This window comes from Sciurus vulgaris (genome assembly GCF_902686455.1).
Source record: "Sciurus vulgaris genome assembly, chromosome: 5".
Taxonomy (NCBI): Eukaryota; Metazoa; Chordata; class Mammalia; order Rodentia; family Sciuridae; genus Sciurus; species Sciurus vulgaris.
In genome coordinates, this window is record NC_136465.1 from 81113035 (window position 1) to 81140634 (window position 27600).

General features: G+C 36.5%; 1 protein-coding gene across 1 annotated transcript in view; it reads right to left on the reverse strand.

The window, feature by feature from the left end:
* The window catches only part of LRP6 (LDL receptor related protein 6), a 179145-nt gene that overhangs the window by 56387 nt on the left and 95158 nt on the right, over positions 1-27600 (reverse strand). The window contains exons 8-10 of the mRNA XM_079140029.1: positions 2675-2891; positions 1737-2026; positions 475-701 (exon numbers count right to left, since the gene is read on the reverse strand). Of these exons, the coding sequence (XP_078996155.1) occupies positions 475-701; positions 1737-2026; positions 2675-2891 (734 nt within the window). The remainder of the gene's footprint in view (positions 1-474; positions 702-1736; positions 2027-2674; positions 2892-27600) is intronic.

Sequence of the window (27600 nt, forward strand, 5' to 3'; positions counted from 1 at the left end):
ACACTAACCCCTCCCACCCTCATTTAATATTTTTGAGCTGCAGGTAACTGAAACTGCAGAAAACAGAGCCAAGGAAAAGGGGGTACAGCTATAGTTATTTCTTCACATACAACGTTGTTTCAGGGACTTTAATACCCTATGTTTGTAATCTAGTTATTACTCTGGAGGTAGGTGCAAGCAAATACAGATTGAATCTATGTTTAAAAGGGTTATTCATCTAATATAGAAATACTTATCAGTAATATTTGATTATGAATTAATTTCATTCTTTCTTCACCCAATATTAGTTACAACAGAAAGAAACTTTAGTTAATAATTAATATTAACCAGTGAAATCTCAGTGAATGGTTTTAAGTAAAGCCTATCTAGCTATTTAGTTGTCAGATAACCAATGAGCATAATTCAAGCAATCAAGGTCATGTTCCTCAAAATGTGCAATGTAGTTTCAAAGAATGCATACATAAAGCTATTTACCCTTCAGCAGGGTCCAATGCTAAAGCTCTGGGGCTATCTAAGTCTTTCCACACCAAAACTTGTCGGTGCTGCCCATCCAACTTTGACACTTCAATTCGATTTGTTCCTGTGTCCGCCCAGTATAAGTTCTTCCCAAGCCAGTCCACTGCCATGCCTTCTGGATAATCTAAGCCAAACTCTACCACATGTTCCAGTGCACTGCCATTCATAAAGGCTCTGCTGATGGTCTGCAAAGATAAAATTCACAACTGAGTTACATGATTTAAGTACAAAACACTATCCAGGAAGGTTTGGTCTGGCTGTCTTGAAGGTAGAAAGATGCAGAAATGTCAAGAGATAGAAGATATACTGTTTCCCAATAAAATTTACATAGTTTTCAAGCATAGGAAAATTTGATGTCAATCTCTTAAAGATCCAACAATGAATTTTACTGGCACTTCAGAGAGAAAATCATGAAGCTCTCAAGAACCAAAAATTTATTCTACTACAACAGAATGAATCTTTAAAATTTATTAGTAATCAGTGAAAAACATGTGACCATAATGCTGTAGACACTTTACTCTGTCTGGTTCCAAGAACCCATATTTTTTCAAATTAAACAAGAGTTTACATAAGGTATCTGAATGAGCCCACAACAATCTGGAACAAGGAAAAATTATATTCCAGATTTTGGTAATGAGTTTCTCTTTCTATCTCAGTATGCTTCTCAATATTTATTCTAGGAAAAAGAATGTGAAGAGATGCTGTAAGTCACAAATGGCACTTTCTGGGCTGGGGTTGTAGCTCAATGGTAGAGCATTTATCTAGTATGTGTGAGGTACTGGGTTCGCTCCTCAGCACCACTTTAAAAAAAACAAAAACAATAACAACAAAATATCAAATGACACTTTCTACCTGTCAGCCTTCAAAATCTTGTTTAAAGTAAGTTAAGAGTCAAGCCTCTATAAGCCACTTTGTGTGAAACATAAAACTGTTTACTCAGTTAACTGCAAAAAATGGTATTTATCATCCTTAAATGTAACAAAGTGGAGAAAGATTATGTTTTGCGGATTCAAAACCTCTAGCAAAGTATGTTGCATAAAAAGACACCTAGTAAAATACTAAGCAGGCTTTTCCCTTCACTTCCTTACAAAAGTTAAGGGCTTTTGTTGAACTCTTATCAATCCATGAGAGAGAGGGGCTATAATAGCATGAAGATTCAGAAATTCAAGACGTTTTCCCTGTTAGTACCCCGCTTTAATACTCTAATTTTTTCTGCTAACCTTGAGTGATATATCAGTCCAGTAAATTCGGTTGTCTGTTACATCAAAATCCAAAGCAGAAGCTTCTTTGACACCAGTGAGTGGTATAGCTACATTATTATTGTTTGTTTCCAAAGAAATTCGTCTGATATCTGCTCTCCGTGAAAACAAAAGAAAAGCCTCTGGGACAATGCAGGTCTTCATGTCACTGATGAGTTCAAAGCCAATGGGACAGGCACAGCGAAGGCCCTGAGGCCTATAGAGGCAAAGATGGCTACATCCTCCATTTTCCTCAGCACAGGGGTTAGAACCTAAAAGATATAATAGTTATGGAAAGGCACAGAAGGACACACATGTTGACATAATCAACACACTTCACTTCTGAATTAGTACATATCTGATTTGCAAAGACCTATGACTATGTTGCTCCCTATCTAGAGTTCTAATTCTTTTCTCAAAAACAAGCAATTTGAGGATTAAAAGAGAATAAAAGTATAGCAGAGTGCCCCCTCCCATTACTGGTAATTGAACCCAGGGGCACTCTACCACTGAGCTACATCTCTTGCCCTTTTCATATTCTGAAATCAAGTTTTGCTAAATTGCCAGGGCTAGCCTAGAACTGTGATCCTCCTGCCTCAGCCTCCTGAGTAGTTCAAATTACAGGCACACATCACGGTGCCTGGAACAAAATACTTTTCCTTGTATAGAAAGCTTTAAAATAAGGTGCATTATTCACAACATAGAATTAAATTATTTTGATGAAGGTGTATGAGTGCTTATGCATGTATATTTGGTCCTTTAATTCAAACTGTGAAGCCAGAATACTGTCAACATGAAAGAATTAAAAAAGATTTCTATATTGCCTCAAACATCAACAATTTACACTGCTGCTTCACAAGTTGTTGACTATCTTTTCTCTTTTCTAGTTTCCATTTCTAGGAGATTTTGTAGTTACTTACCAATGATTCGGTGAACATTTGTGGCCTTTAGCCCCATGAGGTCAGGCAACTGATCTATGATGATTTCCCTCTCTGCACTTTGTTTGTGTACTCTTTCGATGCTTCGCCTCTGCCAGTCAGTCCAGTAAACATAGTCACCCAACAAAGTAAAGCCAAATATGTGAGGAATTTTGTCCTCCACTAGTACTCGTCTTCCAGTGCCATCAGTATTCATAACCTTCAAGTTTAAATTTGAAGAGAAGGAAAAGGATGAGGTATTTATCTTTCAAATGTATTTAAAAAGGAGACATACAACTGCCTATTGAATCAAAATCCAAAAGATATTCTAGTTATTCCTATTGTATCAGGATTTAAAGGTTGCTTTCCTAACTGACTTTTCACCTGGGCCTGCAGATATCACGGGTAACTGAACACAGGATAAAAGCTTGTCATCTCTGCCTTCTTTTTTGCCTGTCTCCTTTGCTACCTTCATCTTTACCATAGCAGGAAAATGAGATTCACGTGAATCTCATAGTTTATAAAGAGCTAATGTGTTTTTAGGATTCTTTCCACTTAGCATGCTTTTTATTTTGTTGTTATTATTTAAACAACTGCCACCAAAAAAATTAACAGATAAAAGGGGTCTCAATAAATCTCTTACTCCCCTAAGGTTATTATCAAAACAGTATCTATAGTTTATGACACCCTCTCTGCAACTATCACGTATAGCTGGTAGTCCTCTCCAAGATAAAGGTAACTGAGGGTATTTTCAAAGTTTACAGGGACATCATAATCAACAGATTTTCAAATGTCACTGTTTAAAATGTCCTATACCAAATACCAAGAGTAGCACCGAGAACTCTCCAGTCATTGCTCTGAATGTTAAGGAACTAACACCATCTTGCTTTTCAGCTCTGTCCTTTTCTCTGAATCATTCTTTCCTGCAGTCAATCTGTATTTCAGAAACATCAAACACCTTGTGATAAATCGAAATTACCCACCAGGCAAGAGCAGCATTCTTACAGCTGCCCATAAAGCCCAACATGACCAATCCTAAGATAATGATCAACCAGACCTCAGTTTGACTAAGACTGCTAAATTATGCATATATACCCCTTGTCCTCTGCCCTAATTCTTTCCCTATTTAAACCCAAAGCTCTTGTCAGTAACCCTAAAGATGGAGCTGAAGATACTGGATCCTCTCAGTGCTCCCAATGTTAGCTATACTGAATAAATTCCTTTCCTACTTTACCTATACTTTATGTTTGATGTTTAGGGCAAAGTAGACAGACCTGGTTTTTTGGGACTCTGAAAAGTCAGACCCTGTCTGATCTAGGACTCTGGTAACACCATTAACAAAGCTTTCACAAACTACAGCATCATGTTTTAATGAAAAGGATTTCAAACACTTAACATAATACTAACATTTGATCTTTTTCCCTCGAATCTCTTAAGGTTTTTTTAAAGTTGTTGATGGACCTTTATTTATCTATATACAATGCTGAGAATCCAACCCAATACCTCACATATGCTAGACAAGTGCTCTACCACTGAGCTACAACTCCAGCCCTTATTGCTCTTCCTTCCGAAAATTCTGGCAATTTTAGATGTTGCATACAATTCTTCTATTAAATGAAAATTTTAAATACAGCGAGTGGCTGGATGTGGTGGTGCATACCTGTAAACCCAGCAGTTTGGGAGGCTGAGGCAGGAGGATCTAACATTCAAGGCCAACTTCAGCAATTTAGCAAAACCCTAAGCAACTGAGTGAGACTGTTCCAAAATAAATCATAAAAAGGGCAGAGGTTGTAGCTTAGTGGTAAAGCACCCCTGAGTTCAATCTTCAGTACAAAAAAAACCTCAAAGCAAACCAAAATATGGAGTGATACTGACCAAATTACATGGTGTCCATGTACTAATATGAAACAATATATCCCACCATTATGTACAACTATCAAGCACCAAAAAAAAAAAAAACACTGGAAAAAAAGTTAAAATGTACCATGATCACCTTAAGTGTCTGCATTTGTTTTCAAAGTATAAAGGGGAGGGGCGGGGGGGCCACAAACCTTGCTGGGGATTGAACTCAGTACCACTCTACTACTGAGCTACATCCCTTTCTCTCTCCTAAAAATTTAAAAACACTTGCTGAACAACTAAAAACAGACAAACCCAGTACTTGGAATCTGATCAAGTCAAACTGTCTTATATTCTTACATTTTCATTAGCAAATTTCAATAAATATTTGATTTGTATCTGATGAAGGAGAGATTACAGTAATGTTTGTCTATATCAGATATAAGACTTTTATTAAGGTCAACTATGAAATCTGTATTTAAATAAGTTTCCCCAAAGTCAAAAACATAGCTAAAACACTAAACACTCATCCAAGTCCTGCATGAAATACCTTCTAAAATTATTAATTTCTCTTTAATTTGAAACATTAATTTAATTTGAAACATGAATTTGTTTTTTGTCCCTCTTGGATATATTTTATAATGTGTATGTTATATCTTAAAAATTACTTTGGGTAAATACCAAAACAATGTTAAAGGGCTGAATATTTATTTATGTATTTGATAAGAATTTGAGTTCTAGGATAACAGGAACCTCAAATTCATTCCACAGTCCCTATCAAAGGGCCTGGCAAAAAACTATAAATATCTGTTAAGTGATTTTTAATGGAAAATCAGTTGAAATTAATGCATTTCTTATAAATAAGACAAAGCAAAAGAGACTAACTTCTGTTTCTGTACCTATCTTTTAAAGAACTTCTGTGCTTTTGTCTAATCTTGAATGTTTAAAATGTGTACTTTAAACACTTGGCTTCTCTGACTACAGGGTTTAAATGGTGCCTGTCTGTAGAAAAACCACCTGCATCAGAGAAGGACTGGGGAACATGAAGACAACACATGTGGGAACAAAGTGGGAAAAAGTATATTTAACTGATTACCATGATTGCTATTATCATCCTTATACAAAGATTCTCCCACAGTTCTGAAAGTTTATTCAGGCTCTTAAAAATAGTATCTATAAAATGCAAAGGTCTTGAATTTCCATTTTAAAATGTCAGTGCCTATAATGCTGGAAGCAGGATCCCAAGTCTCACTGGAAACCTCAGTTGCACAGAATTCCCAAGAAACCACCCCTAAAAATAGGAAGGAAAAATTATGTAGTATTCTTATCCCTAGATTCTATAGCTCTGCTACCTGAACAGTGTTCTTGTCCAAAATTTGATGTAAAATAATGACACACTAGCTACTTTTGGAGAACACATACATTCTTCATTCCTCCTAAAAGCAGAGTTCCTATTTAATTATTACTGCCTGGAAATTCTAATCAGAATTAAAAAAAAAAAAAATCTGTCCTTTACTAAATATTCAGTTTAGGAAACTATTTTAGTAGGGGAAGTTTACTTTAAAACTTACTTGTGCCTTCTATAAGGAGATTATCTCTTTCTCAACCTCTTACAAGAACTCCTAATACTTCCTTTCTTCCCAGAAGCTTCAATTTCCCCCTATATAGAGCCCCTTCCTTTTTGCCTTTAACATATATAAATTCTCCCATCTTAGTAAGATACTGTCTCCAAGCTAAATGTTTCTGTACTCCCTCTGATAACTACTCCATTGTTATTACTGCCATATTCCTTAAATATGATCTGTGACAGCTGCCTCCGCCTCTTAAAATTCATTCCCTAAACTCCCTGATACTGGCCTCCAACTATGACTCAGGTAACTGCTGAAAATGGTCAAAGACAACTTTCTTCCGTTCCTCTATTCCTCTGCTCTTGCCTTTTTTAAATACTCAGTATTCTTAACCATCCACAAAACTCTTCACCAAGCTTCCATGGCACAATATGATCCTATTTCTTTTTCTATAACCAGGACTGCTTTTTATCTCTTCATTTCACTGGTTCCTCCTTCCTTTTTCAAAGGCTATGTATTTTTCAAGATTTCCTGGATTCTTCTCTGCGAAATCCCTTCCAAAGAGCCTACCATGTTCTATGGCTCCTGCTACTACCTTATGTTTAAAAATGACAAAACCATAAATTCTAGTCTAAGGTCTGGTCAGTTTCTATTGCAAAATCTCCATCTGTAACTCCAGGAAAATGTACTGATGCCACATCTAAAACGTAATACACTTACCAGTGGACTATGCTCTCCATCAGAGGGAGTTTATCATCCTTTTAAAGAGCACCCAACACAAGGTGCTAAATATTCTGTATTATAAAACTCTAAACTATTACTTATAAGTTTATGGGATATTTTAAAAATTCTAATTTGCTGGGTGCAGCAGCACAACCCTGTCATCCCAATAATTTGGGAAGCTGAGGTAGGAGGAATGGCAAGTATGAGGCCAGTATAGATATCCAACTTAATGAGATCCTGACTGAAAAATAAAAAAATAAAAAATAGGGGGCTAGAGATGTACCTCCATTGTAGAGTCCCTCACTGGTTTCAATTCCCAGTACTGGGGGGAAAAAAAAAATCTGACTTTATTCCTAGTTTTAGTCTATCTTAAATCAATCATTCTGTATTATCTTACACTTAACAAATTAAACTAATTTTGCTGATTACTACATTTAAAGGTTGGCCAAACTAAAATCTGATTGTTGATCAGAATTTTTTTTTTGTTTTTGGTAATACTGAGGATTTAACCCTCACACGTTAGGCAAGTTCTATAACTGAGCTACATCCCCAGTCCTGTTTTTTGTTTTTAGTTTTATTTTTGAGTCAAGGTCTCACTAAATTACCCAGGCTAGCTCAAACTTGTGATCCTTCTTTATCTCTCAAACTGCCCAACACTAAATTCCTTTGTAAAAAATAAAATTTATATTTCCACTTCAAAAACACCAGAGGACCTACCAAATTCTGCTACATCACCCTGCAGTGTTGTTTGTTCATACTGATAAGTAAATAAACAAAAGATGTATGGTTAAGTAAGAATTTGGATAATGTGTTAAGAATGAAACTGAAAATCACAGTAAGAAAAATAACAAAAGCCACAATTCCAAAAGACCTTTCAGTTTACACAATCTACACCTCAAATTTAGCAGTTCCCTTTCATTCCTCTGCTCTTTAAAAATCTTCCATGGCCTGTGTAGTGCACATTTGTAATCTCAGCTATTCAGGAGGCTAAGGTAGGAGGCTTGTAAACTGGAGGCTAACCTGAACAACTCAGTTAGACCTTAACTCAAAATAAAATTTAAGAAGGTCTGGGGATGGGCTGGAGATGCAGTTTAGAGATAGAGTGTTTCTCTAGCACACACAAGGCCCTGGGTTCAATCCCTAGGTACCCCGTCCCCCAAAAAAAGTCTTGAGGAAGTAGCTCAGTGGTAGAGTGCTCATGTAGTTTCCAAAAAGGCTCTGAGTTCGATTCCCTTTAGGGGTTGGATTCCCTGTAGGGGTTGGAAATGTAGATCTCACATGATCAGTAAATGAAACTGTGTTGGAAATTAAGGTTTAGATTTCAAATATAAGTTCTATCATTCATTGAATACCTTTAGGCAAAATTTCTCACAGTAAAATAGGGAGGGAATCACTATCATCAATGAATTATTTAGAGATTAAATAAAATGTTAAATATACTGCACAATATCAGATGTACAGTAGGTGCTTGGTAAATGCTAGTTCCTGCTGGTTAAAATTATTATTAAAATGCTTTGGTTCCTAAATGTAAACACTTAAGTTTCATTAATTTATTAAACTGCAGTGGTTCAAAATAAAAATCAATCAATAAATAGAAAAGACTGTGGAAATAGTCTGTTAAACTAAAGAACAAAACCAATACAGAACTTTCTATTTCCTGGAAACCTTATTCCCATTTCCTACATCCATTTTTACTGTTTGCTTTTGCTACTTAAATACAAAATAACAAGAGTGAACAAAAGGATCAGATGAACAATTTGACTGGAGTCTCCTTTTGTTGCTCTACTAGACCCTCACCCCATTTCCCCCCAAATCAAGTAACATTAACAATGACATCCAATGAATGCAAATCACCATGAAAGATATGACAAATGCTTTTAGAACAGGGCCCTCTTAGTGCTAAGGGATTACCACAATCTATCAGGAATGTAAACTCTTCAGATTAAAACCATAAACATGCCCTCTCTGGTCTATAGGTAATCAGGAAAAACTTCAGAAAATAGTAGTTGAAATCCATCTTGAAAAATTAGAATTTTGACAAACAGATAAGGGTTTTACAGAATAAAATAACACATAGAAGCATAGAGTAAAAGATACACACAATATATCTGATTGCTTATGAAAGAAATGCTTTGAATGAGGCAGAAAGAACACATTGGAACTCAAAGGGGACAGACAGCATGAGGCAGGTATTTCCCTGCAGCAGGTATTCAATTCTAGGACAAAGAAAACTATACAAACAAGTTGCTGGGGCTGGGGTTGTAGCTCAGTGGTAGAGCCCTTGCCTAGCACGCGTGAGGCAATGGGTTGGATCCCCAACACCACATAAAAATAAATAAATAAATAAACAAACAAAATAAAGGTATTGTGTCCATCTACAAGTAAAAATATTTCTTAAATGTTAAAAGGTCTATCAATATCTTTAAAAAAAATTTTTTTTAAAGTTGCATCTGAAAGCTCACTAAGGAGAATGACAGGACAAAGCTGTATGTCAAGGACATCTCAATGACCTTTGCCACTGTATGTAGATTGTTTATGCTGAAGAGAAATATCTTATTTTAAAAATAGAACGTGGTTAACAAAGCATTTTCACTTTCTGTTTAAACTGGTAACAGATTTTTTTTTTAAATCCCTTATCTAAAAGCCTTGGGGTTAGCTATATTTCAGAACTCATTTTTTGGGAGGGGCTGGGGGAGAGTCTATAGTGAGAAAGGTTAACACACACCTACATAGCACTAACACCTCTGCTTGGGTCCAGTGAAGTCATTGATTGCCAAACATGTTACTATTTCTACAATAGATACAACAGTACTCCCACAAACTGGAATAAAATAGAATAAATAAATAGTCTAACACTGTTCAGGTCACTAGCTGAATTAACAAAAATTAATATTTGGTCTTCAAAGCTTGTGGATTTCAGAACTGCAGATAATGGATAATCAAAAATGATTTGTTCATCCTCACTCTAGTTCCTTAATAAAACTGGGATTCGGATCAGAGTTAACGGGATGCTCTAACATAAGTAAGAGTTTCAGAAAGAAGAAAAGGGATTAAAGAAGCTAAGAAAAAAATTAATGAAAAAAAAAAAAAGGAAGGGGTCTTCAGCAATATCTGTAATGTAATGAAAGTACAACAAATGTAATAAGGTTTTTTTTTTTTTTTTAAGAATGGCAGTGGCAAGGAACTAAAATATAACTTCTTAAAAGCTACAACAGAAGATTTTTTTTTTTAACCATTAGAAAATAGGCCCTATATAGGAAAAATAGGTATTTTTCATTCTCTTACTTCAAAAACTAATAGGATCTTTTCTTTTCTTCCTTCCCTTTCTTTTTTTTGGGGGGAGAAAGGACAGGAATGAACTAAGATACTAAAACAAGATACATTCATGTCTATTTCAAATTAAACAATGTAATTCAGATGTACTAAAGATTTTAAAACAATTTTATAATCACATTTTTTCTTCTTAATTCCCTCTCTTTCTGTTCTCATCTGTTGTACGTTTTATAACAGGATTGGGTCTGAAACAGTTCTGTCCAAGAGAAATACAATACAATACACAAATGTGGGTTATGTGTCAATTTTTAATCTTTTAAGAAGCCAAATTCTAAAAAGTGAAAAGCAGCAGCAAAATTCATCTTAATAATGTTATGTTTTGTTTAATCTAACATATCTCAAATGAAAACATTTTAAGATGTAATGAGTATTAAAATACTATAAGATCTTATGATATCTTTGATGTTATTTAGGTCTTCTTAGCACATATTTTATACTTAAAGTACATCTTAATTCAAACTAGTTATATTTTAAGTACTCCACGGCTACATTTGGCTAGTGGTAAATATTAGATTGTACAGATTTGAATTTCACATTGGTGATGATATAGCCTACAAAAAAATTAATCTGGCGATCCAAGATGGCGGACTAGAGGGTGACTGCATCTCCAGTCGCCCCAGAACTCAGGATTCAAGAAGGGGAAGCATTGAGAGACTCGGACTAAGATAGAACCACGGGATGAGTCTCCCCCACCCAGCGAAGCTCAGTTGGGCGGCAGGCTCGGATTCGAGTGGCTTAGTAGAGTGGGACAGGGCAGATAGCGTCTCCCCCAGGCAGCTCGGTGCAGTCTGGTGGTGGGCTCCGCCCACAGGGACAGATCCTCCAGCCTCTCGGAACAGGCCCCCCAGTGAGAGCCCTTCTGCACAGAAGCAGCTCAGCCAGCTCCGGCCCGCCCTGCTGCCAGCTGCGGCCCACCCGCAGGTTGCTTCAGTGACCAGCACAGGGCGCCAGGGACTCCCCCAAGCAGCCCAGCCCCCTCCGGCGGGAAGCGCCTATCTAGGCTAGCTTCCCGGGGCAGACCGCCCAGTGGGAGCCTCTCAACGCAGAGCCAGCCACAAGTCCCCAAGCCAGTGGAGATATTCGACACGCAAGCGGCTTCTGGGACCAGGGCTGGGCAGCCAGAGACCTCTCCAGGCAGCATTGTCCCCCTCCAGCTGCAGGCTTTTTCCATGCGGCGAGCCAAGATGGCGGACTAGAGGGTGACTGCATCTCCAGTCGCCCCAGAACTCAGGATTCAAGAAGGGGAGGCATTCAGAGACTCGGACTAAGATAGAACCACGGGGTGAGTCTCCCCCACCCAGCGAAGCTCAGCTGGGTGGCAGGCCCGGATTCGAGTGGCTTAGTAGAGTGGGACAGGGCAGATAGCGTCTCCCCCAGGCAGCTCGGTGCAGTCTGGTGGTGGGCTCCGCCCACAGGGACAGATCCTCCAGCCTCTCGGAACAGGCCCCCCAGTGAGAGCCCTTCTGCACAGAAGAAGCGCGGTCAGCTCCAGCCCGCCCCAGCCAGCTGCAGCCGCCCCACTGCCAGCTACAGCCCACCCACAGGTTGCTTCAGTGACCAGCACAGGGCGCCAGGGACTTCCCCAAGCAGCCCAGCCCCCCTCCAGCAGGAAGCGCCTCTCTAGGCTAGCTTCTCGGGGCAAATCACGCAGTGAGGGCCTGTCTACACAGAGCCAGCCACAAGTCCCCAAGCCAGTGGAGACCTCCAACCTACAACCAGCCTCTGGAACCAGGGCTCTGCAACAAGAGACCTCTCCAGGTCTCTCTCCCTGGAACCGGTAGTGGGCTAGGGGAAGCATTCTTCGGAAGCACTGCATTATCAAATTAATCCAAAACTTCTGGCTACTGAAGGCTGGTAGGTGATACACTGGAAATCTACAGGGTCACTATAAGCCAATAGAGGAAATCTACAATATCACAGAGTCCCATTGACATCTGACCAATATGAGAAAACAAGGGAAGAAAATGTCCGAAACAAACCTAGATACTATATCAATAAAACCCAATGACAGCACAGCAGAAGAAATGTCTGAAAGGGAGTTCAGAATGTACATAATTAAAACAATCAGGGAAGCAAACGAGGAGATGAAAGAACAAATGCAGGCATTAAATGAACGCACTAATCAACAGTTAAAAGAGCAAATAACAGAAGCAAAAGAGCATTTCAATAAAGAGTTAGAGATACTGAAAAAAAACCAAACGGAAATCCTTGAAATGAAGGAAACAATAAACCAAGTTAAAAACGCCATAGAAAGCATAAACAATAGGATAGATCACCTGGAAGACAGAACTTCAGATATTGAAGACAAAATATTTAATCTTGAAAACAAGGTTGACCAAACAGAGAAGATGGTAAGAAATCATGAACAGAATCTACAAGAATTATGGGATATCATGAAGAGGCCAAATTTAAGAATAATTGGGATTCAGGAAGGCTTAGAGAAACAAACCAAAGGAATGAACAATCTATTCAATGAAATAATATCAGAAAATTTCCCAAATCTCAAGAATGAAATGGAAAACCAAGTACAAGAGGCTTATAGGACTCCAAATATGCAAAATTACAACAGACCTACACCAAGGCACATTATTATGAAAATACCTAACATTCAAAATAAAGACAGAATTTAAAGGCCGCGAGAGAAAAGAATCAGATTACATTCAGGGGAAAACCAGTAAGAATATCAGCAGATTTTTCAGTCCAGACCCTAAAAGCTAGAAGGGCCTGGAACAACATTTACCAAGCCCTGAAAGAAAATGGATGCCAACCAAGAATTTTATACCCAGCAAAACTTACTTTCAGATTTGACAATGAGATAAAATCCTTCCACGATAAACAAAAGCTAAAGGAATTTACTAAAAGAAAGCCGGCATTACAGAACATTCTCAGCAAAATATTCCATGAGGAAGAGATGAAAAACAACAATGTAAATCAGCAACGGGAGGAACGAGCCTAGAGGAATAGCCAAATAAAGGAGAAACCAAATCATGTCAAAAAACAAAAATGAGTCCAATGAATAGGAATACAAATCATATCACAATAATAACTATGAATGTTAATGGCCTGAACTCATCAATGAAAAGACATAGACTGGCAGATTGGATTAAAAAGAAAAATCCAACAATATGCTGCCTGCAAGAGACCCATCTCATAGAAAGAGATACCCATAGACTGAAGGTGAAAGGATGGGAAAAAACATACCATGCACACGGACACAGCAAAAAAGCTGGAGTATCCATCCTCATTTCAGATAATGTGGACTTTAAGCCAAAACTAGTCAGAAGGGATAAAGAAGGACATTACATACTGCTTAAGGGAAGCATACATCAGCAAGACATAACAATCATAAATATCTATGCCCCGAACATTGGCTCATCCATGTACGTCAAACAAATCCTTCTCAAATCCAGAAATCAAATAGACCACAACACAATAATACTAGGCGATTTTAACACACCTCTCTCACCGCTGGATAGATCGTCCAAACAAAAACTGAATAAAGAAACCATAGATCTCAATAACACAATCAACAATTTAGACTTAACCGACTTATATAGAATATACCATCCAACAAAGAACGAATACACTTTCTTCTCAGCAGCACACATGGATCCTTCTCTAAAATAGACCATGTTTTATGCCACAAAGCTACTGTTAGCAAATACAAGAAGATACAGATACTACCTTGTATTCTATCAGATCATAATGGACTGAAATTAGAAATAAATGACAGAAAAAAAAAACAGAAAATTCTCCAATACTTGGAGATTAAATAATACACTATTATACGATGAATGGGTAACAGAAGACATCAGGAGGGAAATTAAAAAATTCTTAGAAGTAAATGAGAACAAAGACACATCATATCAAAATCTCTGGGACACTATGAAAGCAGTACTGAGAGAAAGATTTATTTCATGGGGCGCATTCAACAAAAGAAGTAGAAATCAACAAACGAATTAACACTACAGCTCAAAGCCCTACAAAAAGAAGAGCAGACCAACACAAAAAGTAGTAGAAGACAGGAAATAGTTAAAATCAGAGCTGAAATTAACGAAATTGAAACAAAAGAAACAATCGGAAAAATTAACAAAATAAATAGTTGGTTCTTTGAAAAAATAAACAAAATTGATAAACCCTTAGCCACGCTAACAAAGAGAAAAAGGGAGAAAACTCAAATTACTAAAATTCGGAATGAACAAGGAAATATCACAACAGACACGAGTGAAATACAAAACATAATTAGAAGCTATTTTGAAAATCTATACTCCAACAAAACAGAAAACCTCGAAGACATCAACAAGTTTCTAGAGACATATGAATTGCCTAAACTGAATGAGGAACATATACACAACTTAAATAAATCAATTTCAAGCAATGAAATAGAAGAGGTCATCAAAAGCCTACCAACAAAGAAAAGTCCGGGACCAGATGGGTTCTCAGCCGAGTTCTATAAAACCTTTAAAGAAGAGCTCATTCCAATACTTCTCAAAGTATTCCATAAAATAGAAGAGGAGGGAACCCTCCCAAACTCATTCTATGAAGCCAATATCACCCTGATACCTAAACCAGACAGAGATACATCGAGGAAAGAAAATTTCAGACCAATATCCTTAATGAACATCGATGCAAAAATTCTCAACAAAATTTTAGCAAATCGCATACAAAAATATATTAAAAAGATAGTGCATCACGATCAAGTGGGTTTTATCCCAGGGATGCAAGGTTGGTTCAACATCCGGAAATCAATAAATGTCATTCACCATATCAACAGACTAAAAATTAAGAATCACATGATTATTTCAATAGATGCAGAAAAAGCATTCGATAAAATACAGCATCCCTTCATGCTCAAAACACTAGAAAAAATTGGGGTAGTGGGATCATTCCTTAACATTGTGAAGGCCATCTATGCTAAGCCCATGGCCAATATCATTCTAAATGGTGAAAAACTGAAAGCATTCCCCCTAAAAACTGGAACAAGGCAGGGATGCCCTCTTTCACCACTTCTATTCAACATTGTTCTTGAGACTCTAGCCAGAGCAATTAGACAAACCAAAGAAATTAAAGGGATACGAATTGGAAAAGAGGAACTCAAACTATCCCTGTTCGCTGATGACATGATTATATATTTAGAGGAACCTGGAAATTCCACCAGAAAACTCGTAGAACTCATAAGTGAATTCAGTAAAGTAGCAGGTTACAAGATCAATGCTCATAAATCCAATGCATTTTTATACGTAAGTGATGAATCTTCAGAAAGAGAAATTAGGAAAACTACCCCATTCACAATAGCATCAAAAAATAAAATACTTGGGAATCAATCTCACAAAAGAGGTGAAAGACCTCTACAATGAGAACTACAGAACACTAAAGAAAGAAATTAAAGAAAACCTTAGAAGATGGAAAGATCTCCCATGTTCATGGATAGGAAGAATTAATATTGTCAAAATGGCCATACTACCTAAAGTGCTATATAGATTCAATGCAATTCCAATTAAAATCCCAATGATGTACCTTACAGAAATAGAGCAAGCAATTATGAAATTCATCTGGAAGAACAAGAAACCCAGAATAGCTAAAGCAATCCTCAGTAGAAAGAGCGAAGCAAGTGGCATCGCAATACCAGATCTTCAACTCTATTACAAAGCAATAGTAACAAAAACGGCATGGTATTGGTACCAAAATAGACAGGTAGATCAATGGTACAGAATAGAGGACACGGACACAAACCCAAATAAATACAATTTTCTCAGACTAGACAAAGGGGCTAAAAATATGCAATGGAGAAAAGATAGCCTCTTCAACAAATGGTGCTGGGAAAACTGGAAAACCATATGCAACAGAATGAAATTAAACCCCTATCTCTCACCCTGCACAAAACTCAACTCAAAATGGATCAAGGAACTCGGAATCAGACCAGAGACCCTGCATCTTATAGAAGAAAAAGTAGGCCCAAACCTTCAACTTGTTGGCTTAGGAGCAAACTTCCTTAACAGGACTCCCATAGCACAAGAAATAAAAGCAAGAATCAACAACTGGGATAGATTCAAACTAAAAAGCTTTCTCTCAGCAAACGAAACAATCAGTAATGTGAAGAGAGAGCCTACAGAGTGGGAGAATATCTTTGCCAATCATACTTCAGGTAGAGCGCTAATCTCCAGAATCTATAAAGAACTCAAAAAACTCTACACCAAGAATACAAATAATCCAATCGACAAATGGGCTAAGGAAATGAACAGACACTTCACAGAAGAAGATGTACAAGCAATCAACAAACATATGAAAAAATGTTCATCGTCTCTAGTAATAAGAGAAATGCAAATCAAAACTACACTAAGATTCCATCTCACCCCAATTAGAATGGCGATTATCAAGAACACAAGCAACAATAGGTGTTGGTGAGGATGTGGGGAAAAAGGTACACTCATACATTGCTGGTGGGGTTGCAAATTAGTGCAGCCACTCTGGAAAGCAGTATGGAGATTCCTCAGAAAGCTTGGAATGGAACCACCATTTGGCCCAGCTATCCCACTCCTTGGCCTATACCCAAAGGACTTAAAATCAGCATACTACAGAGATACAGCCACATCAATGTTCATAGCTGCTCAATTCACCATAGCCAGATTGTGGAACCAACCTAGATGCCCTTCAGTTGATGAATGGATAAAGAAGCTGTGGCATATAATGGAATATTACTCCACCATGAAGAATGATAAAATTATGGCATTTGCAGGCAAATGGATGAAATTGGAGGGTATCATGCTAAGTGAGATAAGCCAATCTCAAAAAACTAAAGGACGAATGATCTCGCTGATAAGTGGATGAGGACATACGGGGGTGAGGGGTAGGAGGGGTTAGTGTTAGGGTTAGGGTTAGGTTTAGGGTTAGGGATAAGGAGGTGGTAAGAATGAGGAAGAAAGGAATGTATAGAGGGAAAAGAGGGGTGGGAGGGGAGGGGGAAGGGAAAAAAATAACAAAATGAATCAAACAACATTGCCCTATGTAAATTTATGATTTTTAATTAAAATTAAAAATTAAAAAAAAATTAATCTGTTCCTATTTTAAAGATCATTGTCTCTCTCATACCCACCAGCTTCAGGCTTGGCTTACAGTTATCACGCTCAGAAAGTCACAAACAATGTTGTCTAGTGGTCTTTTCCTCCTCCCAGCTATCTTATACTTAATTCTACTATGAGTTAAACTAACCACTCACCCAAAAAAAGTCACTGATTAAAGAAACCAAACAACTTTCTTCTTATATCACATTTACAAGTTTACATTTCAAAACATGATCTGAGATTTGTAAGAGTAACAACAAAAACCTAATGTTTTCATTTCTTTGAAGTATAAAGACAAAAAAAGAATGCATTTCCATCATCTCCTTGGTTCTTCCCTTAAGACATACTGCATTCTATATTAGCCTGGTACTGATAATGGTTGGAAGCTAGGTGGTTCATGTTGATCTTTAGTCTGCTTTCTATATATCTGAAATTTTCCATAATTTAAAAAAAAAATGAAGGAAAGAAAAATGAGTAGGAGCACTTGAATAATAGCAATAATAATGATGATGATAACTACTCTTATGAATAAATGCTTTTATAATTTTTGCTATTAATATGATATGGAAAGCATATTAAGGATTCTCTAAAGAGATTAAGGGATTGACAGTTTAAATAAAATCTGTGAGACTTTGCTCTGCAGAACTATATATTACCCTTTATACAAAGTACAATGATTACTTTCTGAACTCATTACGTTTGCAGAGTTCACACTTGTTAGAAAATTGGCTTCTCCATTATCTCTCTTGTACTGGCCAATCTCTTTCTAGGAGGCAAGAGCAACATGGTGAAGCAAAAACACACTGCTAAGTCTCAAAGAAAATCACTATTACACTTATATCAACAAGTAACAGTTTAAGACAGGTTACTAGGTTTATAAATAAGGATTTAAGCACCTTAAATTTAATTTTTTTAAGTTTAAAAAAATAGTGGTAAAAGTTTATTTGAACATTCTCAACTCAGAACAAATTTAGGTGATGCCGAAGATTAGCCTCATGCATTAAGTAGAGTCAGTGCTAATTAAATCTGGCAACTCTTGGGAGTATGCTTTACTGTATTACCTCAGAATGGTTTAATTAGTTAGACTGAAATTAGGCTTCTGTCATTTCTAAAAATCTAACTCCAAATCTGCACTAGTCTCCAGTGGTTTCATCTGCTTCAACCACATTGCGGCATGGGTTTAAAATTCTGAGGCTCTTCCAAAAATTGTAAACCACACTGAGAATATAGGCTACAACAGGAAATAGATGTGGGTTAACCATAATATTATCTGCACAAAGACAAGGTAATGGCAAACTTTCTACAGACATCACATCCAGTTTTTCAGCAGTTTCACCGGCTCATTAAGTGTCAAGACAGGATTACCCATGAAATTTTGGAAGGCAGCCAATCTACTACCAAAATTGCTGCTATGCAACTTCACTTGACTAGACATGTTCAAGGAACGTATGACAGAAAGACAATCAAGAATCCATTATGAAATGAGCAGTAGAGGGAATGTGATAAACTCAAATAATATTCAAAATGAATCATTTTTTAAATATTTCAGTCAATATCCAAAATAAGTAGTTCATTAAAAGTTTATGTATGAGAGAGAGATGATTAGAGGCTACAACTTTACAGGATACAAAATATAACTGCATATAAATGGAATTTAATAATTTAGAATAAACATCCATGGAAATAAGATTTCAACAATGCCAAATCTCACTGAGGTGACAAAGAGAAATGCTTTCTAGCCAGGAGGTGAAGTAAACAGATACCATGTACCAATTAAAAGAGCAGGAAGGACAGAAGAAGAAATAAGATTGGGCAACAAACATATGAAAAACTGTTCAACATTTTTAGCAATTAGAGAAATGCAAATTAATACTACACTGAGATTTCATCTCACTCCAATCAGAATGGTAATTATCAAGAATACAAGTAACAATAAATAAAAGAAGTAGAAGTAATATTAATGTACATCAACAGATGAACAGATTAAATAAATTGTGAAATATATACAAACATTAGAATACTATTAAGCCTTAACAACAACGACAAAAAAGAGGAAATCCTGTCATAGGCTGCAACACAGATGAAACTTGAGAACAATGCTTAGTAAAATAAATTATCTGTTAAAGAAAAATACTGCATGATTCACTTATATGAGTATCTCAAGTACTTAAACAGTAACACACAGTAGAACGGTGGGGCTGGGGGTGGGGGAAAAGGGAAAAGAGGAAAGGTTGTTCAATTCCACTTCTGGGTATATATCCAAAAGACTGCAAGTTTCAGTCTTGCAAAAGAAAAAAAGTTCTAGAGATCTTGAACAATGTGTACACAGTTGATACTACTGTACTGTACATTTAAAAAACGCTAAGATGACAACATTCATATTATGTGGTTTTTGTCACAAGCTAAAAAAAAAAGATGGGGCATGTGAAAAGGTTAGAAAAGTCAACTAAAAGATGCTTTTGTGTGTTGAATCAGGGACAATTCCGCCAACAAAAAAGAATCATAAGGCAATATAACCTCTAGAATAAAATAAACATCCATGAGTGTATACTGTTATAAATAATTTATTAAGTACACAGGGGAGAGGGCAAAGAACTTCCTTACAGAATTCAAATTAACAAACACAGCAGGGGTAACAGAAAAAGGTATCAACATTAATCTCCTGGGTTGATAATTACACTATGTTTATGTAAAATGAAACTTGATAAATATTATTCTTAAAAAATTTTTTCTAAGTCTGAAATTACTTCAAAGTGAACAGTCTAAAAATAAGGCAGAAGAGCACAACATAAAAAGTATTGTATAGGAATTAGGAAACCTGAATTCCATTCTTCCTAAATAGAAAGGTATATATCTTTGAACAACAAAAAATGGTAAGCAAAAAGGACCCAGTATTGCTGAACTTTCAATAAGAGAAACCTTGGATAGAAAGAACAAATGTTGGGGGCGGGGGACTCTATCTAGAAAAAAATATGGTTAGTTTTACAAATCTGAAAACAGTTTTCTTTTATTCAAAGAAAATAAACTTTGAAAACCTATGAAACATTTAATTACTATACATATGCTAATAAAATCTATGTGGCACGGAAGGACTTTTTCCATACTCTAGGAAAGCAGCTAAAACTATGCAGTAGTTAAAACAGAAGCAACATTATACATCTTCACAAATATAAAAACCAAGTTATCACACAGTCAATCCTAAAATAAATGAACAAAAACAAAAAAATTTGAACAAAGCTTACATTAATTATACACAGCTTCTAATTTTATCTCTACTTACAAACCTTAGAAGTCTGGTAGATTTTCTAATGCTTAAAATTATAAGTGAAATGCTAAAACAATACCATTCTACCAAAAATATAATAAATAAAAGGAAGAAAAAGAATTCTAATTTTTCCCCAAGACTTGCTTATTTCAATTCAAATCTAACAACAAATTTATACTACAATGAAGGAAGAGTTTGGAAAATCTATTAAGAGTTCAACAAAAAAATTACATATCTGCATTATTACATTCTTCCCAGTTCTAAATTTTTTTGCAGACCACTCTTAAAGAGTAGAAAACTGAAAGAGAATCCTTTGTTCTCATAGATAACTTTAGAAGTTGACACAGAATCTTGAAATAGTTGTTGATAACTTTAAACTGAAACTTTAAAACACATATCACTGTTAACTGTTCAATGTTTTGCAAACTCCTTTCCAAGTTTAAATTACTATGGTCTTTGCCATTATCTGTCCACCTACCCTTTCCAACCCTTCCAAAAACTTTTAAAATAAAACATCTATGACCCTTTACAATGACAGTAGGTTCCCACTAGTCAAAAGAAATAATCTTCAAACTGAAGAACAATATTTTACATGCACTCCAATACTTACACACACACACACACACACATTAAAATGTTTAGCAAGGACCAAACAACAGCTTTAAAACATTTATTTAAACCTAGCAACCATGTTAGTAATGGAGCAGACTGTATACAAGTGAGTACAAAATCTAAATGGGTATTATTTCAGTAAAATTGAGTTACTAAAGTCTGAACACCTAACAAAAAGTTCTCTTTAACTGGATTACAGCCACAGCAAGTAAGGAAGAGTCAAAAGAAAAAACAAAAATATTCATGTCATCTGTGATACACATTTCCTTTTAGAAATTTTCTCAAAGTGGAAAGCAGTATGGAGATTTCTCAGAAAACTTGGAATGGAACCACCATTTGACCCAGCTATCCCACTCCTCAGTTTATACCCAAAGGACTTAAAATCAGCATATTACAGTGACACAGTCACATCAATGTGTATACCAGCTCAATTCACAATAGCAAAACTATGGAATCAACCTACATGCCCTTCAAAAGATGAATGGATAAAGAAAATGTGGTACATTTACACAATGGAATATTACTCAGCCTTAATTAAGAATGAAATTTTGGCATTTGCAGGTAAATGGATGGAACTGGAGAATATCATGCTATGTACTGGCTATGAAATAAGCCAATCCCAAAAAACCAAAGACAGAATGTTTTCTCTGATAAGTGGATGTTGATCCATAGTTGAGGGTGGGTAGGGAAAAATGAAGGAATTTTGGATTGTACAGAGGGGAGTGAGGGGAAGGGTAGAGAGTGAGAGGCGGGGAAGGACAGTAGATTGTGAGACAGACATTATTACTCTATTACATGGATGAAAAGAACTTTTAAAAATACTTATCACTGTCAAAAAAAGTTAATGAAAATAAATAAATAAAAGTTAAAAAGAAAAGAAATTTTCCCAGAGTGAAGTAGATTATGCATTCTTAAACTAAGACAAGTGGTTAATACGGTAACATCAGAAATGCTATAACTACAAGGAATTTATTATCTCGTTCCAAAGGTCTTATTGTCCAAAATACAAAGACCAGCAATCATGTGTATTATCTGAAGTCACCCAGTTGAATGGGGGGTGGGGGATGAAACAAAAACTAAGATCAGGATCCAATACTACAAAATGTTTTAATAGGGCAAAGGTTGTAGCTCTGTGGTAGAGCACTTGCCTAGCATGTGTTGAGGTATTGGGTTCGATTCTCAGCACTGCATATAAATAAATAAAAATAAAGGTCCACTGACAACTAAAAAAAAGTTTCAATAAAGATTTAGAGATTACCACTCTTTACAACTAAATTCTGTGATAAATTGTTAAGAAAGTAGGACATTAAAAGCAGCACTCTTCCTTCAGGAGTTATAAAAACCAAGGGAATAAAGTATTTTAACAATAATCACATTAAAACTAAAAATACCTCCACAAATATTCAATAATGAGATGAAAAAGTATAACAGTAGTATACTTTATTTGTTGACTTTTTTGTTTTGGGGTTTTATTTATTTAATTTATTTTTTGTGATACTGGGGATTGAATCCAGGGCCTTGGACATGTTAAGTGAACACTCAGCCAATGAGCAACATCCCCAGTTCAGGAGTTCATTTTTAAAAAATGGTTCAAGGGCAAGTTCAAACTTGATCACTAAAGTGCTTAGTCCCAACATACATCATATTATCTTAATTTTATAAATAAAACTATCCAAAAACTCCTAAATTGAGGCAAAGCATTTTGTTTGGTGAGGCTCTAGGGCTTGTTGTGGCAGTTCAGGACAGCATGATTACATCTATCAACAAGTAAATTTCTCTTATTTGAACTTGAAAAAAACTTTTTTAAAGTAAGGTTAAGTAGAGTGGATAATGAGACAATAGCATATAACTGAATGATGTACTACTTTGGCTACTGAGGTTATAACAAGTTAAATGATGCTGTGATAACTGGATATAAACAGGATTTCACAAATTTATTTTCATGAGATACATTCCCCACCAAAAAAACCTGCGAAATGATATAATAAGACAACACCATGTTCAAAACTCAGTGAATACAGGTCTGCAATCCAGGTACTCTGTTGAGTTGACATGTCTAATGCAGAAGTTTATCAATCATTCTGCGATCATGTCAAGATGTGGAGGGAAATACATATTCACACACATACATATGTGTGGTAAAACAGTAGAAATGGACAAAGATTCAGGAGTTAATGTCCTCTATCTCAGAAATTTCTCAAACTGAAAGTATAATCAGTTTTAAGGAAGACTGAATGTTATAAACTGGCCAAGATTCAAAAGGATTACTTGTTGATACTTGCAGTATAATCAGAAAAGTTTATCTCAACAATAGATAATTGTGTTACTATTATTTAAGAAAATTAATCCTACAAGTCAACAGTAGGAAAAATCATCATAAACAAATCCTTGTGTGTTTGGACAGCTTTCACAATATGTCAGCTAAAGATGCCAGACAAAGAAATTCCTTTAAAAAGAAATCTGAATACTTGGGAAACAAATTTCCTTATTAGGGTATTGATAAAACAGAGGAAGCTGTCATCAGAGGAAAATGTAGCCCGGCAATTTCAGGCATAGAATGTGAAACAGAACATTCACCAAATGCCAAGTTTTTTCAACACACATCATAGAAAATAAAACACTCTTTATTCAAAAATTCTTGGCATTAAAGGTTCTAATAATCTCTGTCTCTGTTTCCCAACAAAGTTGTGCCAGGTATAATTAGATATGCACAAAACTACCTATGGATATTATATCCTCTAAAGTAAAGAAACTTATACTGACAGAGATTTCAAACAAATCCACACGATCTTAAAGTAGACATGAAAATTTCTTTTTACCTATAACTGCCAGGTGTTGCATCACTGTCAACAAAGCTCAGAAATGAAGGGGTAGGAGGGTGAGGGGATTTAACATGCATTTTTTTTTTTTTCAGTTAAAGTAGAATACAATGAAAAAAGCATCCTCAAGAAAATACCAGTAAGCTAACAGTATATTCTAAATTTTATATCATGGCAAGGAGTGCTTTAAATTACCAATGATATTTCTTTGCTATTGGAAAGCAGTACTGTAGGTCCAAGGTACAACAGATGTTTTGACAGTAAAACCTGACCAAGAAAAAAATAAGAATGTTCTTAGGATACGATTTTATTCTCAGTACTGCAGGGTCATACAAAATAGAAATAAAGGCTTCCACTAAAAGAAAAATGTTCTTCCTTTTAATACAGGTGGGCCCTAGAACTGGGAGATGCTGGAACACAGCACAAAAAAAAGTAAATCAGAAAGTCTGTTTGTAAAAGGCAATGAAATCATTTCAGTGTAATCAAGAAGAAACATAATCAAGTACCAGTCAGCACCTTCTAAATAACACCTAGAGATAAGTGGCCTTTAGTAGCTGACAAGTACAAAAAGCAGACATATCTTCAGATACAAATTTTATATTAAAGTAGCAATGCCTCCATCTTTATTTTTAATGTGACATTATTAGCAATGCCCTATGTACAGTTCCTCTTTCCAGAAACTGATATTACATCTGGTAAATCTATTCATTTTTTTTCCTACATCTCTGTAACAATAAGTGAAACAATCAAATTTGAAACCCACAGTTCCCCATTCCTTTTCCCTGATTTCCAGAATTCTTAGATCCAAACCCTAATACAGTCAGCATTTAGCCACATCACCACCTACAAAAAAAGGAAAGGAGAAGTTGATTCAAGGCATCCCCACAAAGGAAACAATAATCTGAGTGAATGAGCATTCTGAATTCTTCCCATGGGCTCCACTCAAAACATAAGAGCTCACTTTATCTTTCACTACCACATAACAATTCACCTAACAATTCACCAATTACTTTTCTTCTCACATGTACTATTAACACATACAGGGCACTCTGTTTCCACAAAAAAACTAAGTCTTCTAGAATAGAACAGGGCTATCACAACCGTAACCTGATACTCTCTTACAGTCCCATTCCATTCATGGTCATGATAAAGCTTGGAGGAACCATAAGGGAGTATTTCACTTATTTTAGTATTTGGGACCAATAGCACATAAAGAGAGGCTAGCAAATAAACAACTCTTTTTTTTTTTTTTTTTTTTTTTTTTTCCCTGTTTAGAGGTAGTTTATCTACATCCTTAAATTAATGGCTGCTGTAAACCTCTTGGCAAGGCTGACAAAACGAAAACCAACTGCAATTCAGCATGAGAAAATTAGGCTGCATCAAACTAGGGAACAGTTGCCCGTAGATTCGCCTTGGCGTTGTAAGGGCTAAACAGATAACGTAGTCCAGCACTTGGCACAGCACAGGGACTGCATGCGGACATTAATTTCCGCCCACACTCTCCTGTCCTGGTATAATCTCCAAAGGAAAACGACCTATAGTGGTGAGGGGCATTCTGCGATGCCCGCATGGACAGTCTCTGTATTTCCTAACAGAGCACTTGGCTCTCTGGGACACAAAAGCTAAGAGCGAGGGGAAAATCGAACACCTCTTGGACATAGGCTGCCCATTGCAGCTGTGACTCTATAGAGACAATCCTAAGTACTCCCCATGGTGGTGGTGGTGACCAGATTCCTGTAAAAGGGGCGAATGAGGTCATAGGGAGACTGTCAGGTTTGGGAAAGAGGTGAGTTCGCTCTTTCGGCTTCCAGCAGTCCACTTCCAACCCAAGCAGGAGACATATGCCTCCTAGGCTCACTCTCACCTACCGCCCCTGGCCAGAGCTGCCCTGGCGCCCCCGTCCCATGGCCACAGGGCCCTGTGTACGATTGTACACTCCACGCTTTGACTGGGCTTCGGTACCGAATTACTACCATAGTTATGAGACACTCTTCTTGTCAAACCCTACATCCATGAGCCCCTGTAAGTGCCCAGATGCTGTGGATCCCAAGTTGCCTTCCCAGGAGGATGAGGAAAAGCAGGGCAGGGAGTCAGGGAAAGAGTCGCAAATAAACTTCTTTGGGGTGGGGGTGAGGCCCCCCCCCCCCCCATTTTAGTTTGTTTTTCCCAGGGTTACTTTACCACTGAGCTACACTCCCAGCCCTTTCTAATTAATTTTTAGAAAGGGTTTCACTGAGTTGCTGAGGCTGTCCTTGAACTTGTGATCCTCCTGTCACAGCCTCGCCCACGGCTGGCATTACAGGTGTGTACTACTGCACGTGGCTTAGAAGCATTTTAAGAACTATTTCTTTCAAAAAGTTTTCAAGTTCAATATTATCTGCCTACAACCAAGTAAAAAGAGATGAAACGGTGGTGACAGTTGCTCCCATAATAGCTACTATTCTCAGGATGGAAAGCTAACAGTTTTTCTCAAATTACACAAGATTTAGATGAGAGTTGTGATCTTTCTTTAGTTTGCCGTGTACCAGCAGTTCTACTCATCATCATCATAAGAGAATAAGTAATAATATCTGCTCTATTTCCTCACTATACCTGTGAAAAGAAAATAACCAAAGCTTTGATGCCCAACCAGTGAAAGTTCATCAGAATCTCCAGTGGAAAGAATAAAGGGAGGTGTTGTGTGAATAGTTTGGTGAAGTACATTTACAACTAATACCAATCTGTCATTAAGAAGAAAAACAACAAAGAGCAGTTATGTGCCAGAAAACTGGAAGGAAAAAAAAGAGGCAAGTTAAGAATGCTAGTTCCATTTAGGGAAGAAGGAAAGAAGGGGTGAGGGATCAATGGCACTACTGTTCATTTATACAGATACAGCTCAAAAACAGAACAAGGAAGCCAGAAGGAATACTAATTTTAAGATCTGCACTCACTGTGAATTAAGAAAATAAATTCTATTTAATCAATATTCTATATTGTTGTATGTGTATTCATTTTTATTCTTAGCCACTGTCACTCAGAACCTATATAAATGCCCATTTCTTTTTTTGACTCCCTCCTTAAATAGTTGTGATTCTGAATAAATTTCTATATGTAAAGTATTAAATATATCTCAAGTGGGGAAAATAAGACTCGAAAATTTTCCATTAAGAAATAATGCTTTCGGGGTTGGGGTTGTGGCTCAGTGGTAGAGCCCCTGCCTAGCATGTGTGAGGCACTGGGATCAATTCTCAGCACCACATATAATGAATAAAATAAAGATCTATCAACATTTTAAAAAAAAAATCTTTAAAAAAATGCTTTTATTTTCAAGATAATCAAAAAGTTATAATAAGATAAAAAAGACAAGACTAAATATTGACTTTTAAAAGTCCCTATAATAAATAAAGTATTCCTTCCTTATGTAAATTTCATTGCTACAGACATTCTTCTAGGTCACTCAGGCTTTAAACTATTTTCCTAATGGTAATACATTCAAGCATGGTCCACAGCTGATGAACAATACACAATTATAAACTGGTTGGAATTAGGTGGGTAATGTGTACTCAAGCAGATCCAAATGAAGTTAACAGCCACCTGAAAAGTAAATCCATCACTTTGTCTCATTAGCACTGCCCTCCAAGATTCAACATTAACTTGGATTTTAAGGAGGAGGTGAGGTACAGTGAAACACAACAGGGAGAAATTTTATGTAGCTAGTATACATAGGATT